Source organism: Triturus cristatus, chromosome 8, assembly GCF_964204655.1.
Source record: "Triturus cristatus chromosome 8, aTriCri1.1, whole genome shotgun sequence".
Taxonomy (NCBI): Eukaryota; Metazoa; Chordata; class Amphibia; order Caudata; family Salamandridae; genus Triturus; species Triturus cristatus.
The window spans coordinates 1,259,746,854-1,259,762,441 of record NC_140591.1 but is presented as its reverse complement, the minus strand read 5'-3'; the positions used below and the strand labels follow the sequence as shown (position 1 = coordinate 1,259,762,441).

Genomic DNA, 15,588 nt, shown 5'->3' with positions numbered 1-15,588 from the left:
CAGAAGCCCAATGCCCCTACAGTACCCGGGTCCATTCCTGGGCACTGTAAGTGCAGTGCTGCCATTTAAGAGTACATGGTGCTGAGAGCTCGTCAAACACGAGCTCCACAGCACCATAATGGCAACACTGAAGACTGGGAAGTTTGGTATCAAACTTCTCAGCACATTAAACCCACACTGATGCCAGTGTGGGATTTAATGTACTAAGCACCCCGGAGGGCATCTTAGAGATGCCCCCTTACAGCTGACCTACAATCCACGTCTGCTCTGAGGCTACCCAGGCTGCCACACAGCAGACACGTTGCTGGACCCCTGGGTGGGAGAGCCCCTGCTCTCCCGGGCCTGCAACAATGCACATCCTGGGTGAGGTGAGAAATCTCCTCCCCCAGGATGAGCAAAGGGAAGCTTCAAAGGCATGCCGCCATTTGGAGTTTCCCCAGGCCACTGCAACCCCCCACTCTGGCGGGAAGCTTGGCTGGAAACCCCATACAAGGACAGGGGATGTGCCAGCCTGCCCACCCCACCCCTCAGGTGGGGGAGGCGAGGTGAAGCACATCTCCGGGCTCTCGCCATCTTGAAGATGGGAGGCCCTACCCTATCAGGATTAGGCTACTGCCCCCTCCCACAGGAGAGAGGCAGGATAGGGGGTGTACCCACCCCAGGACAAGGACCCATTGGTCCCTGGCCTTCACCTACCTATAACGCCCCTAAATCTAGTATTTAGGGGCACCCTGAACCTTCCTTCCCCAGATTCCAGATTCAAAAACTACAAGAAGAGCAAGAAGAACAAAGACCTGCCCTGCAGCTGCTAAAAAGGGAAGAAGACACCAACTGCTTTGGCACCAGCCCTACCGGCCTGTCGACTCCCGAACCTGCACCAGCGCGGCATCTCTCGTGGCCAGCAACCTCACCAACCCCGGAGGACCTGGCTACCTTTTGGCTCTAAGTCCCTGGGACTCCCATGAGTAGAGGCTCTACTCAGAAACCTATTTCTAACCCCTGGCAGCAGCCCGGAACCGCGAACCCAGCACACTCTGCACCAGCCAAGTCTGGCCAGTGCCGGAGTGGACAAAGACCCTGAGGACGACCCCACGGCGACTGTGACCCCGAGTCCGGCACCCAAGGACCCCCTCGACATTCCGGAAGAAGCCTGCAGCCTCGGAATAAGGTGCCCCCCCCAACCGCGATCATCAGAGGGTAAGATTTCCCGACACCAAAAGGCACCCCTGCACGCGGCGCCCTGCGGCCCCCTGTGCCCAATCCCGGGGTACCCACCTAACCTACAACTACCCAACCTACCTCTCGAAGTGGTGGTGGTACCTGAAGCATCCTCGTACCCGAGCTTGCAGCCTTTTTCCTAACCGGAACATTCCCATTGATTTCCATTGAGCGCCCGACGGCTCAAAAGCACCCTGCACCCAGCCGCCCGAGTGGCCCTGGCAGTGCAATCTCTACACTAGCCTACTTCCCCACTTGCCCTGAGTGAGTGACCAGGAGCCCAGCTCCCACAGCCGCGTGGCCTGGTAGTCAGCAGCCCCCAAACCAGGCCCCCCTATTCCTCATAGGCTAACATTGGGCCTAACTCTCTCTGCACCCGGCTGCCCTAGAGCCGCTGAGGGTGAACTAACTGTGCCTATCTGACCTTGAGGGACCCCTGAGTCTATGCTCAGAACCTCACCGTTGCCAGTCGAGAACTTACCTGGAAACCGCTAACTCTATTTTCTACATAGGGTAACATTGACTGGCTTTTTCTTGAAATTTAGTCTAAGTGTGGACTTTTCAAATCTTCAAATATTTGCTAAAAATCAGCCGAGCGACAAAAACGCAAAAACTCACCTGTTCTCAGGTGGGCTCACAGTGCTGGATCTTGGTGCCCAGCACTGGCTCGGAAGAATACTCGCATCTATACTTACCAGTAACCCCATTTTCTCCCATAGGAAACCATTGACTGCTTTTCTATGAAATTTCTTCTAAGTGTTGATTTCTGCAATCTTGAAATGTTCTTTTAAAATCGTACAATTTCTGCAAACGTAATTACTTACCTGTTTCTGATAAAGACCCCAGTGCTGAGTCTAGGTACCCAGACCTGGATTACAAAAGTAACGATAAAGTACTCTACCTGCAACTTGAATTTCTTGCCATAGAGATCCATTGAATGTTTTCTGTGAAATATTTTCTAAGTGTCAACTTTTGAAATAGCTAAATATTATTTAAAAATCAGTACAGTAATTAAGTCGACTTTCACCACTTGATTCTGAATATTGTCCCAGGGCTGGATCTAGGAACCAGACCTGGAATTCCAAAAGTAATCTGAAAAGTAATTTATTACAAATAACCTGAATTTACCATTGAGCTCAATGCATTGTTATGTTTAGGAAATAGGATTGTTTATTGCAACCAACTGTGACTATTTACAAAAATCCATTGCTTATTGCAAGAGTATTTATATTCAACCTCTCATTCTGAGAAAGTATATTTTTATTCTCTTTGTGGTTCTAAATATAAAACAAGCATATATTTTATTTATGCGATTCTGCTGCTTACTCCTCTCCCCAGTCTCCGGGATACAAAAGCAGGCACGGACCACGATTCAGTGCAAATTCGTTTATTGCTTGCTCAGTCGGCCATGACGCGTTTCGGTCCCTCCTGGACCTTGATCACATACATATAAACCATTGGCCTAGAGTTCAGTTCTTGAGTGTGTGAGATCATTTGCTGACTGAGTGTGTACAACAAATGCTTTACACTGTCCTCTGGTACTGCCTTACTGCTCGACCAAGCTACCACTTTAGAGAGTAAGGTCATACCTAACTTTAACCTCTATCAGCCCCTGGGGGACTGTGGACTCTGTACACCCTGTACCTATTAGGGAACAGTATATACAGAGCCACTTTCTCACACACTCGCATTATCTGAGCTCAGCCGTCCTTCATAATTGCGTTAACGCCTAGGGATCCCTTCCTCACCATCACAGGATGCTTCAGGAGATTGAATGGTTATACTGGAGCTCCTCATGAAAGTATCAGAAAAGAATCACAAGATGTTTCCATGTTTTTGGACACTCCGCATTTATTTCTTGTTTTTCACAAGCAAACTCTCAAAGCAAAAGTTTTATTTGTGACAAACAGAAAGCAAATAACCCTCACATGCAGAGTTTTTTCTCTGCATTTAGGGCCACTGTTTTTTTCCTGCTCCGAGAGTAATGTATACAGGGAGAACTGCCCTAAATGAGGCAGTCCTCCATATGGCTTTTTGGGCTCCACCAGCAGTCTTCCAGTGGTTTCACTAACCTCTAAATGAGAGGGGGGATTCACAAGCTTGTGGCAGGATAGCCACTGATTTTTCTGGCTCCACAGCATTAGTATTCTCTTAAACAGCTCCTTTCTCTCTTGGTTATAATTTTTTTGAATGATTTGCGCACATCCTTTTCTTTTACACAAAGAGAATAACTAGAGTTTAGTGCTTACTCACTCACTCCTTTCACTAGACATCATTTGCTTGAAATCTCAAAAGCAGCAATTGTACACATATTCACAATGCTAGGCTGTATGGATTCTAATATGATGGCTATTGGATAGTTTTAGGAAAATAACTCCTTTGTTTATATGAATGATTCATTGGTGCTTCTTATTGGTGCTTCTTCACTTGTGCTTTCCCTATCCAGCTTCATGGTGTTGCTTTGGTAATTGGATGTTAAAGACTAATAGCTTAGAGGGATTTAAGGCATAGCATTAAACTGTATTGGCGGTTACATTGTTTTTTTTAAAAAAAACCTTTATTTCTTCAAGAGTCTGGACACAGCTGTTCAGCCGACAACCCGGAGGTTCGGCAGCTTCGATAGAGAAGGACAAAGAAGCGTCCACATTGCATTAAAGGAGCAGTGAAAAGATTCCATTTTTAAATAAACTCAAACACACAACAAACCCCAGCAAGGCAAGAACACTGAATGCCCATGGTGATATCCCCCCAGGGGAGGCCGGACCCCAATCATCTAACAGTCACAGTACTACGATAAGAGGAAGAAGGGGGACAGCAGAGGCCCAAGAAGTCAATTAACCATCACATCTTATATACTGAGCTGGAAAGAATGTCAAGAAGAAAGCTGTTCCTCGGGGGGATCCAAATCTGGGGCAAGACATATTTCCCCCCTGTATTGATTCCACCGCCCCCAGATGGCGTGCCACTTCCGAGGGCGGCCTCTAGCGCAATATACTGTCTTTTCCCTGAGCATACTCCAATCCATATTTTCTTTCCACGCGGTCAATGTGGGGGGCCCCACGGAGCCCCACAATCGAGCGATATCTCTCTTAGCGACCATGTTACCCAGAGTCACCCATTGGGTCTGTGCCGCATCGTGATCAGTGGGCCCCCAGACATTCAGGAGACAACACCGCGCTTCCGGCTGCATAGCAATGCCCGTCACCTCCCCCATCACTGCATGGACTCTCCTCCAGAATTCCGTGATGACACCACATTCCCAGATGATATGCAGGAAAGTACCCACCATACCACATCCCCTCCTACATAGGCCTTCCTCAGAGAATCCCATATGAACCAGCCTTGGCCCCGTCACATACACTCGATGCAGTATTTTGAGCTGCACCAACCTCAGACGCGACGGGATCGCAACCTCCTTGGGAGAGGAAAGAGCAGACTGCCAATCCTCGTCATCCAACTCGAGTCCATCCCTAGTCCACTGGTCCCGCAGCCCCAGAAGCATATCCGCCCGGACGTTTATCAATTTCTTGTAGATGAGCGAGATCGTGCTCTCAGGCATATGGCCATCAAGGATCCGGTCCTCCAAAGGAGAGGACTCAGGCACCTTCTCACCCTCCACGAGGGCTGACCGGAGGGCATGACGCACCTGAACATAGCGGAAAAACTCGGAAGTCCCCAGCTCATACTCCTTCTGCAACTCTTCAAAGGACTTCACCCTCCCCTTAATCAGCAGATCTCCGACCCTGGAGATGCCGATCAGGTCCCATTTATCAAACCCTTTTGTATGCCAAAGCCTACCCAATCTTTCAGATTCAAACAGCGGGGTAGCGAGGGTGAGCCTATCCTTCCAGCCCAGCGAGTCAGTTGCCGTCTTCCACACACGCACCGCCACCCCAGTGGGCCCCGTGAGGGATGAGTCCAGGGACCGCGAGTACAACGCCCTGTGATAGTTACCACCACGCAGCAACCACCTATCCATGGCATAACCAGGGCTGAGGGCAGGGCCATAGAGACCATGATTAATCGCGCTCAGCTGGGTGGCCCAATAGTAGCGTCGGATGTCTGGAAGCGCAATACCCCCATCATACCATGGAAGCGTCAACTTAGCAATTGCTATTCGCGGCCGCCCGTCCCACAACAACGTTCGTTGGAGGCTTTCGATCTCCCGAAAGTAGTTGGCCGGTACCCAATCTAGAGTATTCTGCAATGCGTAGAGGAACCGGGGAAGAGACATCATTTTGAACAAGGCAGCGCGCCCAACGAGGGAGAGCGGCAGCCTCCGCCAGCCCTCTACATCCCGCCGCAGGCGCGCTAGGGGGGGGAGCAGGTTCCTCTCATACCGCAAAGCGGAGTCCGTGGAGATAAAGATCCCCAGATACACGAAGCCCTGCTGAGCGATCTGGATCGAACAAGTTCGCGGGATCGGTGGAACCTCGCCACTCAGAACATATAAATACGATTTACTCCAGTTGATGACGAGACCCGAATTCCTACCGAAAGATGTAAGAACGTCACAGACCACTATAAGTGATTTCTTGGGCGAGGCAAGATACAACAGGATGTCATCCGCATATAGCGAAATACGGTCCTCGTGTTCGGGCGACCATCTTAGTCCCCGTATATCCGGGTTCCAGCGTATCCACGCCGCCAGTGGCTCAAGGGCGAGGGCGAACAACAATGGCGACAGGGGGCAACCTTGCCGAGTGCCCCTCCCAAGCTGAAACGGAGTCGACGCCCGGCCATTTACCACCACACTCGCAAGGGGTCCCTCATACAGCAACCGCACCCAGCTCACAAAACCATGGCCAAAGCCGAACTTGGCCAGCACAGCCCACAAATATGCCCATTCCACCGTATCAAAGGCCATCGTGGCATCGAGAGACGCCACAACAGCTGGTTCACGCAGCGTGCCCGCCCTGGCGATTACACCATGAAGGCGCCGAAGGTTTAACGCAGTGTTACGATGCGGAATAAAACCGGATTGATCCGGGTGGATCAAGTCTCCAAGTACCCTGATCAATCGGGCCGCAAGGACTTTAGCCAGAATCTTCGGCTCGGCGTTAAGAAGTGAGATAGGCCTATATGAGGCACACTTATCTCGGGGTTTACCATCTTTGTGTATAACAACAATTGTCGCCAGTCGCTGATCCATCGGGAGGGTCCCACTCCCCCGCGCCTCCACGAACATGGCGCGCAGGTGAGGGGCAACCCTATCCGGAAACAGCTTATACAGGTCAATTGGCAAGCCATTCGGGCCCGAGGCCTTGCCCGAGTTCAGCGCGCGGATAGCTCCCGCCACCTCATCGACCTTTATGTCTCCATCCAAATCGTCCCTATCTACGTCAGAAAGACAGGGCAAAGCGATATCACGCAAGAGGTCACGCGAGTCCTCGGGCGGCCTATCCGACACTGAGGCATAAACCATACGGAAATAGTCCGTGAAGCACTGTACAATCCTCTCAGGTTCCACAATCACCTCTCCCCCCTCTCCCGTCAACTCCGGCACTACTCTATTAACCCGTTCTTTTTTGTCCAGCCAAGCTAGGAGTTTCCCGGCCTTGTCACCAACATCATACAGGCGGCCCTGCTGTTCCCTACTGAGGGTCTTAGCGGCATTCGTCACCAGGTCCTTATACTCTGCTTGCTTCAAGCTCAGCTCATGCAGTGAGGCCTCTGTAACCTCCTCCTCTAGCGCTCCCTCCAAAGCCACGATCTCCTCCTCAACCTGCATAACCTCGCCATCTCTCCGCCGCTTGGCCGCCACTACAAGGGAGAGGGCCTCCCCACGCAGCACGGTCTTAAATGCTTCCCACAGCGACACTGCCGGGTCCACGGATCCCTGATTGTCCTTGAAAAAATTATCAACTGTCTTCACCAGTGCGCTGCGCATCTTGGGGTCTCGGAAGTACCAAGGGTTAATAGGGGCCACCCTTCCCCCTCCCTCACGGCCAACATCCAGCCTGACCCACACTGGCGAATGGTCCGATATACCACGCGCCATGTGCCTGGCCTCGGACACCATTGAGGCGTGCGCAGCCAGAGTGAGCAGGTAATCAATCCTAGAGAGGCTACCATGCGCTCCGGAGTGGAAGGTGTATTGGCTCTGTGTGGGGTGCCGGAGCCTCCAGCAGTCTATCAGGCCAAGTGTGTCAAGAAAGTCTGGAAGCCACTTCTGAGCCCCCCCTGTGTCTCTGGGCGGGTATCTATCCAGCAGCCCAGAGCCGACAGCATTGAAATCACCCCCCACCACAAGCATACCCCCCGGGAGATCCAGCAAGGCCCTACCCAGATCTGTAAACGTGGAGGCCTGCAGGGCCGGCGGGACATAAACCGAAACTAAAACCAAAGTTCTTCCTTCCCACCGCCCCGCCACCGCCACAAACCTCCCCCTATCGTCAACAATGGTGGAGTCCACCTCAAATGGTAGCGAGGCTCTGACTAGGATGCCCACACCCCTGGACCCAGAGGAAAATCCCGAATGAGCTATGAATTTATAACCCTTCCTATTAAGAGCATAGCACGTGTTACCTATAAGGTGCGTCTCCTGCAGTAGGGCGACATCCGGCAATGACCGTTTCAAGAATTGCAAAACAATCCCGCACTTAATGCGATCCCCCAAACCATTAACATTCCAGCTAATAACACTTAAACCCCTACCCCCCATCCCCAAACGTAAGGAGGCCCACCCCACACCCGAAGAGCCACCATGGACCAATCCTGAAAATAATCAATACGCCTTGCAGAAACGAAGCCCCCAACAACAAACCCAAAATCCCAACTATCCCCCCCACCCTGCACCCCTGCTGCAGCTTACAAAGCCCCCCCAACTTGCAGTGTGCCTGTCGTCCTACCAAACCCAAAATCTACAAAAAGTACCCTAAGGGAGGAAAGAGCTCCCCTCGTCCTCCCACAACCCTCCGTATTTACTGCATTCTGTTCAAGACATTAGCTAGAGTCAACTCGAGTCAGTCCGGTTCCGAAGACATCAACCTTGTTCATCCCGGCCACTGTCCCCGTCTGCGGCAGTGTCCTCTCCCGTCCGTCGTCGGGGCAGAGCGTCCAGCCATTCATCGGCCATGACAGGCGACTCAAAAAAGAATGTTCGGTCTTCGTACACCACACGTAGTCTGGCAGGGAAGAGCGTGGCATATTTCAGTTCCCTCTCCCGAAGCCGCCTCTTCACCCCCAGGAAGCCCTGCCTCTGCACCTGCTGGGTGAAGTCAGGATAGAAATTCACCGACGCGTTCTGGAAGGGGACCGGGCCCATCACCCTCGATGCTTGCAGGATAGCGTCCCGATCTCGAAAATGAAAGAGCCGGGCGACAATCGGCCTCGGTGGGGCTCCCACCTTGGGCCTACCACCCGGCACTCTATGGGCCCTCTCAACTGCGAAAAACTTCCCGAGACCCTTAGGCTGCAGATGATTAAGCACCAAGTCCTCCACTAGCAGGTCTACAGAAGTCTCGTCCGAGGACTCCGGGACCCCGATAACACGCACGTTGTTGCGCCTGGCCCGGCTCTCAAAGTCCTCCAGCCGACGGGCGGCGAGGTCACTCTCGGTCCGCAACTTACGGACCTCGGTCTGTAGCTCCGAGACATCATCAGCGAGGCCCGTGGTCTTGAGGTCCAGGGTTTTAACTCGTTCATTTGTTTTGCCCAAATCCGCGCGGATCAGATTAACGTCCACCAAGATGGCATCCACTTTGTGCGCCAGGGCATCAAACTGTCTCCCTATCGAAGTCTGCAGCCCTTCGAGCGCGCCCATGACATCCTGGAGCGAGAGCTCCGGGGCCAAGGGTGAGGCAGTCTTCTGTGCATCCGGCGACTGGCTCGGTCCACCCGGTGACCCCTTCTGCTGGGCGTAGCGGTCCATATTATTGGCCTGAGTATAGGCTCCCCGCCTGGTGGCCTTAGGCTTCAGCCGATCCACCTCTGCTTTGCCCGACATGGTTGGCTCAAGCAGGTCGGTTCAAACAGGACGACCCTCTCTCAGCGAAAGGAGGCAGGAGTGCTCAGTCCTGCAGTGGGCCGCCAGAGTAGCGTGCAGAGCGTCCAAATGATAATAAAGCAGCCGAGAGCACACCCTGGGCAGGGCAAACAAAGGGCGAGAAAGTGAAAGTGAAAGGATGGGGACCTCCGTCCGGTAGTTCACACCTCGCCTGGCCGCTGTTGTTCAATTAGAGGTCGGGCATCCTGCCAACTCTAGCCCCTGGCATCCCTCGGAGATAGGCCTCAATCTTCCGCCATGCATAACTCCGGTTCCCGGTGGGCGATCCGACCGCGGGTAGCATCAATCGCCTCCCTGACAAGTCATCTGCACGATGCCATGCATGCAAACCGGATTAGAGACAGGATAGTCGACGGAGGGCACGAGGGTCTCGGGAGCTCAAAGCTCACGCGGCCATCTTGGTCAAGCGCTAGGCTCCTCCCCCGTCGGTTACATTGTTAATCTGTGAAACTGTCCATCCCACCCATTTTTAGGTTATTTGGTATCCATTTAGTTGTCTTTCTGTGGGTTGAAGTGGCCTAAGAAACAAAATAGTAGTTGGTGAAATGCTTAATTTTCTCGTAGACACTGTGCTTATTTTGGGCCATATTCCCGTCAGTGTTGATTTTTTGTGTGTTTACTGTGTCTCTACAGACTGGGACCAACCACAGGCAAGCCAGCCCTGGTCCAGCACCAACTGTAATGGTCCAGCCCGATTATTTCTGGCATGTTACCTTTGAACTTGAACACAAGCAACTGAGAGTTGTTTCAGCCTTGTTGGGCCTCATCTGCGAGGTGCAGCTGGAGTCCAATGCTCAGTTGGCTATGCCTCATTTGTGCTTTACGGCGTCACTTTGAGCATCTGTGTTCCTGTTATGAAATTATGGAGATGATAAATGCAGGTAATTGATACTTTGAATATAGCATCATGGGCATGTGAGACCACTTATCTTTAATAACCGGTTATGCAGCAAACCTCCAAAAACCAAGGTCAAAAGTATGTGTTGGAGTAGCACAGGGGGATAGAACTGCACATTCCCATTAATTTGAGATTGGCTACTGAATACATCTGTGTTCTCCTGTCCCATTACATAATGCTACATTAGTAAATATTTTAGTGTAGCTGTTAAATCATAGTGTCTGTAATATGCTGCTTTAGTGCGCACACCTGTTTAAATGTATGTTGTGTCTGACTTATTCATTCATGTTTTTTTGTTTGTGATCTATTGCATTTGACTATGCAGTCAGTGAACCCTTTTCCTACGTTTTTGAATTCTCCGGGGGACCAACCTATTTCTTGGAGGTATTAACATGATGTCTTTCAGGCTTACCTCAGATAAATTGGAGCATCTCATTTAGACCCGAAAGGAAGACATTCTTGTTATTACAATTCTCTTGATTTTGAGGTCTGTTTACAAAGATTAACCTAGCCTGGTTCAGAATGAGGGTGAAGAAATGGTGGAATACATTGAAGTGGGGAAAATGTTGATGTGTACATTGCTGCATTCAGAAGACTTATTGCTTACTGTGATTTTGATACATTTACAGATCAATTAGTGTGTGATCAATTTATTTGTCAGTGATTTGTCAGTGAACTGACTAAACAATTCTACAAAAACTTGTATCTATCCTCTATCTGTCGAACACTAGACGAGACCACTAGGACTGCTAAAAGCACTGAGACTTCCAAAATTTCTGTTAATGAGCTGGAGGATGAACACTGAGATAGTTAATGTAGTACGCCCCAAGGAAACAAAGTTTCAAGGAAGCCAAAGATTTCAAAGTTGTAAAAAGAAGTAGGGAAAGATTTTGTTATTTTTTCTTTCTTTTTTTCCAGTCAAACCAATATTTGTTTCAGATGTGGCAATCCAGTACATGTCAAGGAAGGTAGGGCTTGGCCTGCTAAAGTTGTCCCATGCAGGAGTTGCAATGAAGTCGGACACTTTGCGAAAGTATGCTAGTGCCCGAAGAAATGTGGTTTGTTTTAACAAAATTCAGTATGACCTTAAAAATATTTTGATGGTCATCAGTGAAAGTGATGTTTTAAACAGGGATCCCTCTGATTGTGTTAACCCTTATATTGATGTCCTTGTTGGGAACAAAAAATTGAGTCTTTTGGTTGTCTCTGTCAAGAATAACTATGATTACTCATGAGTTGTTTGAGGAGCTGTGTCCATGAAGAGTACTGGAACCACCTGATCTCTCCTGTTTCGTTTGCGGGGTAGAGATTTGAATTGTCTGACTTTTTCGAGGGCATTCATGTTTTCAGGTGAAGTAAGACTTCAGTCAAGTGGCATAGGTTGCCAGAATTGCTTTCTGTAACTCTACTGTTCTTTAATCCAAGTATTTTGATAGCCGACTCATTAGTTGCAGATCTATGCTCTGCAAACATCCTGTAATTGCTGTCTTGATTGTCCCGACATCTAAACAACTTACTTGTGATAAGAGCATTATTGAACCTATTGAGTTGTCTATATGGCTGTCACTCCTGGTAGTAGCACATAAACACAATGGTGATGTTAGAGTTTGTGTCGACCTTAGGAGTGTTAACAGAGGCATTTGGGTAGATTCACATCTTTTGTCCAAATCACTGAATTGTTGACTATGATTGGCTGCGCTAAATGGTTCACAAAAGTAGATTTAGCTACCCCATACCATCAACTTGTTTTAGAGTCAGAGTTAGGACACCTTAAAGCTTTCACTTACCACATACGCGCTTTTCAATATTGTAGGATGCCTTTTGGGCTAACTTCTGCTGCCTCTCTTTTTCAGAGGAATCCAAGGGGTAGCAACGTTTCAAGATGATGTTTTAATTTATGTTTCGTCAATGGAGGAACATGATGTTATCTTGAATCAAGGACTCCCACATCATGCAGGAACATAGTGTGGTACTTAAAATATAGAAATGTGAATTTTTTTAATCCAGTGTGGAATATTTGGATCATGTGGTCTCGAGATGGAATTGAACCTAAGCCTGGTCTAGTGGACACAATTATTGATGGCCTCGCACCCACTGATATAGGTCTGAAATCGTCCATGGGGTTTGTGTGGGATTTATGCACAAATCATTCCTGATTATGCTTCTCGTGCTAAACCATTTTCTGTATTACTAAAGAAAAATACTCTTGTTTATTTGGAATGAATTGAGTAAAGAATCCTTTGATTCAAAAAACAACTGGCCCTCTCCAGGTCTCTTAAAACGTTCGGCCCGCACCCCTCAATTTACCATGCAGCACCATCACAATTGATGCAACACTCTCTGTCTGGGAGCAGTCCTTACACAGAGTACACAAGAGAACTCTGAGATGCTGAAGTACATTTTTCTACTATTGACAGAGATTTGTTGTCTTTCTAGTGAGCTTTATAAAAGTTTAATTCTTACTTTTGGAGTACAAACAGTCACAGCAAAGACAGGCCATAAGTCTCCAGTGGCCATTTTAAGAGCTCAGAGATTTAAAGATGGAATTCCTAGGATTGCAAGGTTTTCTACCAAACTATTTTAATACCATTTTGTTAAAGTACAGATACAGTGTGCTAGGAATATAAGGGCAGATTATTTGTTAGGTTTCTGGCCACTGAGGAACCACTTAATGATACTAGTGATAAAGACAATGAGAGTTGTTTGATTGCATCCATTGATTTGGAAGCTATGTGTGCTATTTCTGAAGAGAAGTGGTGAAGAGAAATTCTTGCAGCCGAGACTATAAAATAAGTTATTCTTTATGTTTTTATTGGTTAGCCAGGAGAGAAAGGAGTTGTGTGTTCTTGTCAACCATTTTGGAAAATTAATTTCCAGTTGTCACTTGAAGATGGCTGGCTTATCCGCGGGGAAAAGTTGGTGCCACCTGAAGGGTTTAAAGTTGATTAGGAAGCTCACAAGGGACATTTGGGGTGTACTTTTACCAAACAGCGACTTTGTCAAATGTTTTGGCGGCCACCAAGAAGTGGGTGAATGGATTCGTGAATGCATGATTCATGAATTACCTTAAAATTACCAAGCCTGCTTTACATTGCATTGAGCTTCCATCAAGTGGGTGGGAGAAGGTAGGCGTTGACCTTTATGGACCATTTAATTCCTCCCTCTTCCCCATTCATTCCCACTTTTCCCTGGTTCTTGAGGATTTTTACTCCAAGTGGCCAGAAACTAGGTTTATTCCTGAAACTAATTCTAAAGCAGTAATTAGGTTTCTCACAGATGTCTTAATACACAAGGGATGTTTGCAGTTTTTAGTCTTTGATAATGGTGTCCAGGTTGTTAGTGAAGAGGTCAGGCATTTTCTGAAGTTGGGTGATGTCAAACATCTTAAGAGTTCACTTTACCACCCACAAACAAATGGTCTTGTGGAACATATGAACCTTGTACTGGTTAAATGGATTCAGTGGGCTATCTCTAACAAATGTGTTGTGGTTAATGCATACACTGTATGTTATGGTTCTGCCAAACTGTTGCCTACTCCACCACCAAAGTGTTGCCTTTTTAATTGTTAAGAAGGTGCAAACTGGCCATGTGGATTAAACATGGAGTGTCTTTAGTCAAGCTTGACACCTCTGTCAGGGATAATGTTTCTAAAGCACAACTCAAACAGAGTTCATGTTTTGACAAGAGGAAGTGTGTACTTGACATTGTTCTTGAGGTGGGGGATGTTGTTCCCCTGAAGAAAGATTGTCATGTAAGAAAAAGTCAAGAGAAGTTTGGAGATCTGTTGTAGTTGACAAGGTTTGTGGGAATGCAGTCGGAGTAAATGGACAGAATTGGTGGAATGCTGAAAGAGTTTTCAAGGTAGGATGCAACTCTAAGGTTGTACTCTGCAGGTTTTTATGGTAGAGCCATACTGATGTGTACTTCTCAATAAAGTCGGGTTTCTTGCACAATTTTGTTCTGGTTAAGATTATTACATTGTCTTATTTAAAAAGTCTGTGTATGAGCAGTTGATCTGTTTCTCTGCAGTTAATGAAAACAAATCTTTGAATCTTGAGTGTTCAAATAACCCTTTTCTTTTCTTTCAGTCGACGGAGTTTGTGAAACAGAACATAGTGGTGTCCAGTGGATTTGTTGGAGGGTTTCTACTGGGTCTCGCCTCTTAAGCTGCGTCCCAGGTGGGTTTTAATGCTCGCGTCTGAAGGAAAGAAAACAAATGATGCAGTGGTGGTGGCGTCGCTGGGGAGATACTGGTGTGTGCAGTACTGTTATCTTAATCTCATGAAGATTGACCGGCCTAGCAGAACTGACGCTTTTTCGCCCAAGGCTTACTCCTACAGAAGCTTGCAATAAAACTAGGACTGGCTACATATAAAATAGATGGTGCTGTACGCATTATTGTATTTATGGACTGACGTTTCTTAAACTGCTGTTTGAAATGAGAATATTTTTATTGCCGTTTTTGTGAATTATCATTCATGTTTTCTCCAAACTGTATATTTGAGGTTGTGTAAAGGATATCGCCTTTCTTTTAAACTTTTTTCATCTTTTAAACTTTAGTTCCAAAACATATATTTTTTTTATTTATCTTAAATGTATTATGTTGTCATGCTCGTCTGTAGTGCCAATAAATGAATGCTGTATGCTTTTGCAGCCTGGAGCTGCCCATGTGACTTCAGAAATCACCTTGTGCAATAATCTACAAATTTAGGTTTCCTTACAGAAATCGATCATTGGCATTCTGAATGTATTCATTATTAAAAGAGAACTGTTAATCTAAAGCAGATTGTCATGTTTCCTGTTTGTCAGCATTAGCATGTCACCTGAGGTTTTGTTTTTAATACCTCAAGGCATACAGATGTGGGTAGAGTACAAGCCTTTAGGTCTCTGCAACAGTGAGTAATTCCTTCTTTCAGCAGCCTAAATTAAGGCCTCATTGTAAGAATTTGACATTTGCTTCCAGAACAGTCTTACTGGGAACAGTTCTCAACTTGCCTATTTCAATATAAACCACCAAAGTGCAATGTTTCTGTTTTGGAAGCGATAGACATCCTTAAATAGGCCTAATTGGTCTTTACGCTTGTCTTGTTAAGCAGCATGAATGAAAGTTTTTAAGCATAGGATTAGCACCATGCGTTCCATGCTGAGATAGAAAAGGACAAAGTCTTTTGCCATTTCTACAGCAAAGTCTTTAAGCATAGGATTCGCACAGTGCCATCCACAGCGAGCTGTAAAATGACAAAAGAGTTTTACCACTTCAAGCACAGTATTACAGCTTTGGATTGGTAAAATACCATCCAAGCCAACCTGAAATTAATAAAAGCAACCCCTGACATGTTTCGCTATTATTACAGCTCTTCAGAGAGTTTTAGCTTTGTCCATACACAAGGGAGCACCCAGTAGAAGTCAAACCAAACTCTTTCATGCATAGAATGCTGCATAAATTATGCAAAGCAGAGAACTC

At 47.5% G+C, this 15,588-nt stretch overlaps 1 protein-coding gene across 4 annotated transcripts in view; it reads left to right on the top strand.

The window, feature by feature from the left end:
- FUNDC1 (FUN14 domain containing 1) overlaps window positions 1-14,905 on the top strand; it is a 161,836-nt gene extending 146,931 nt beyond the window's left edge. For 2 of the 4 annotated variants that reach the window (XM_085622958.1, XM_085622960.1), the window contains exon 5: window positions 14,213-14,905. In XM_085622958.1, coding sequence (XP_085479084.1) covers window positions 14,213-14,290 — 78 coding nt within the window. In that variant the 3' untranslated portion in view covers window positions 14,291-14,905. Of the gene's footprint in view, window positions 1-9,859; window positions 10,113-14,212 lie in introns of those variants that run through there. The other 2 variants (XM_085622959.1, XM_085622957.1) reach the window with 2 other exon arrangements.
- Window positions 14,906-15,588: the final 683 nt, after the last annotated feature.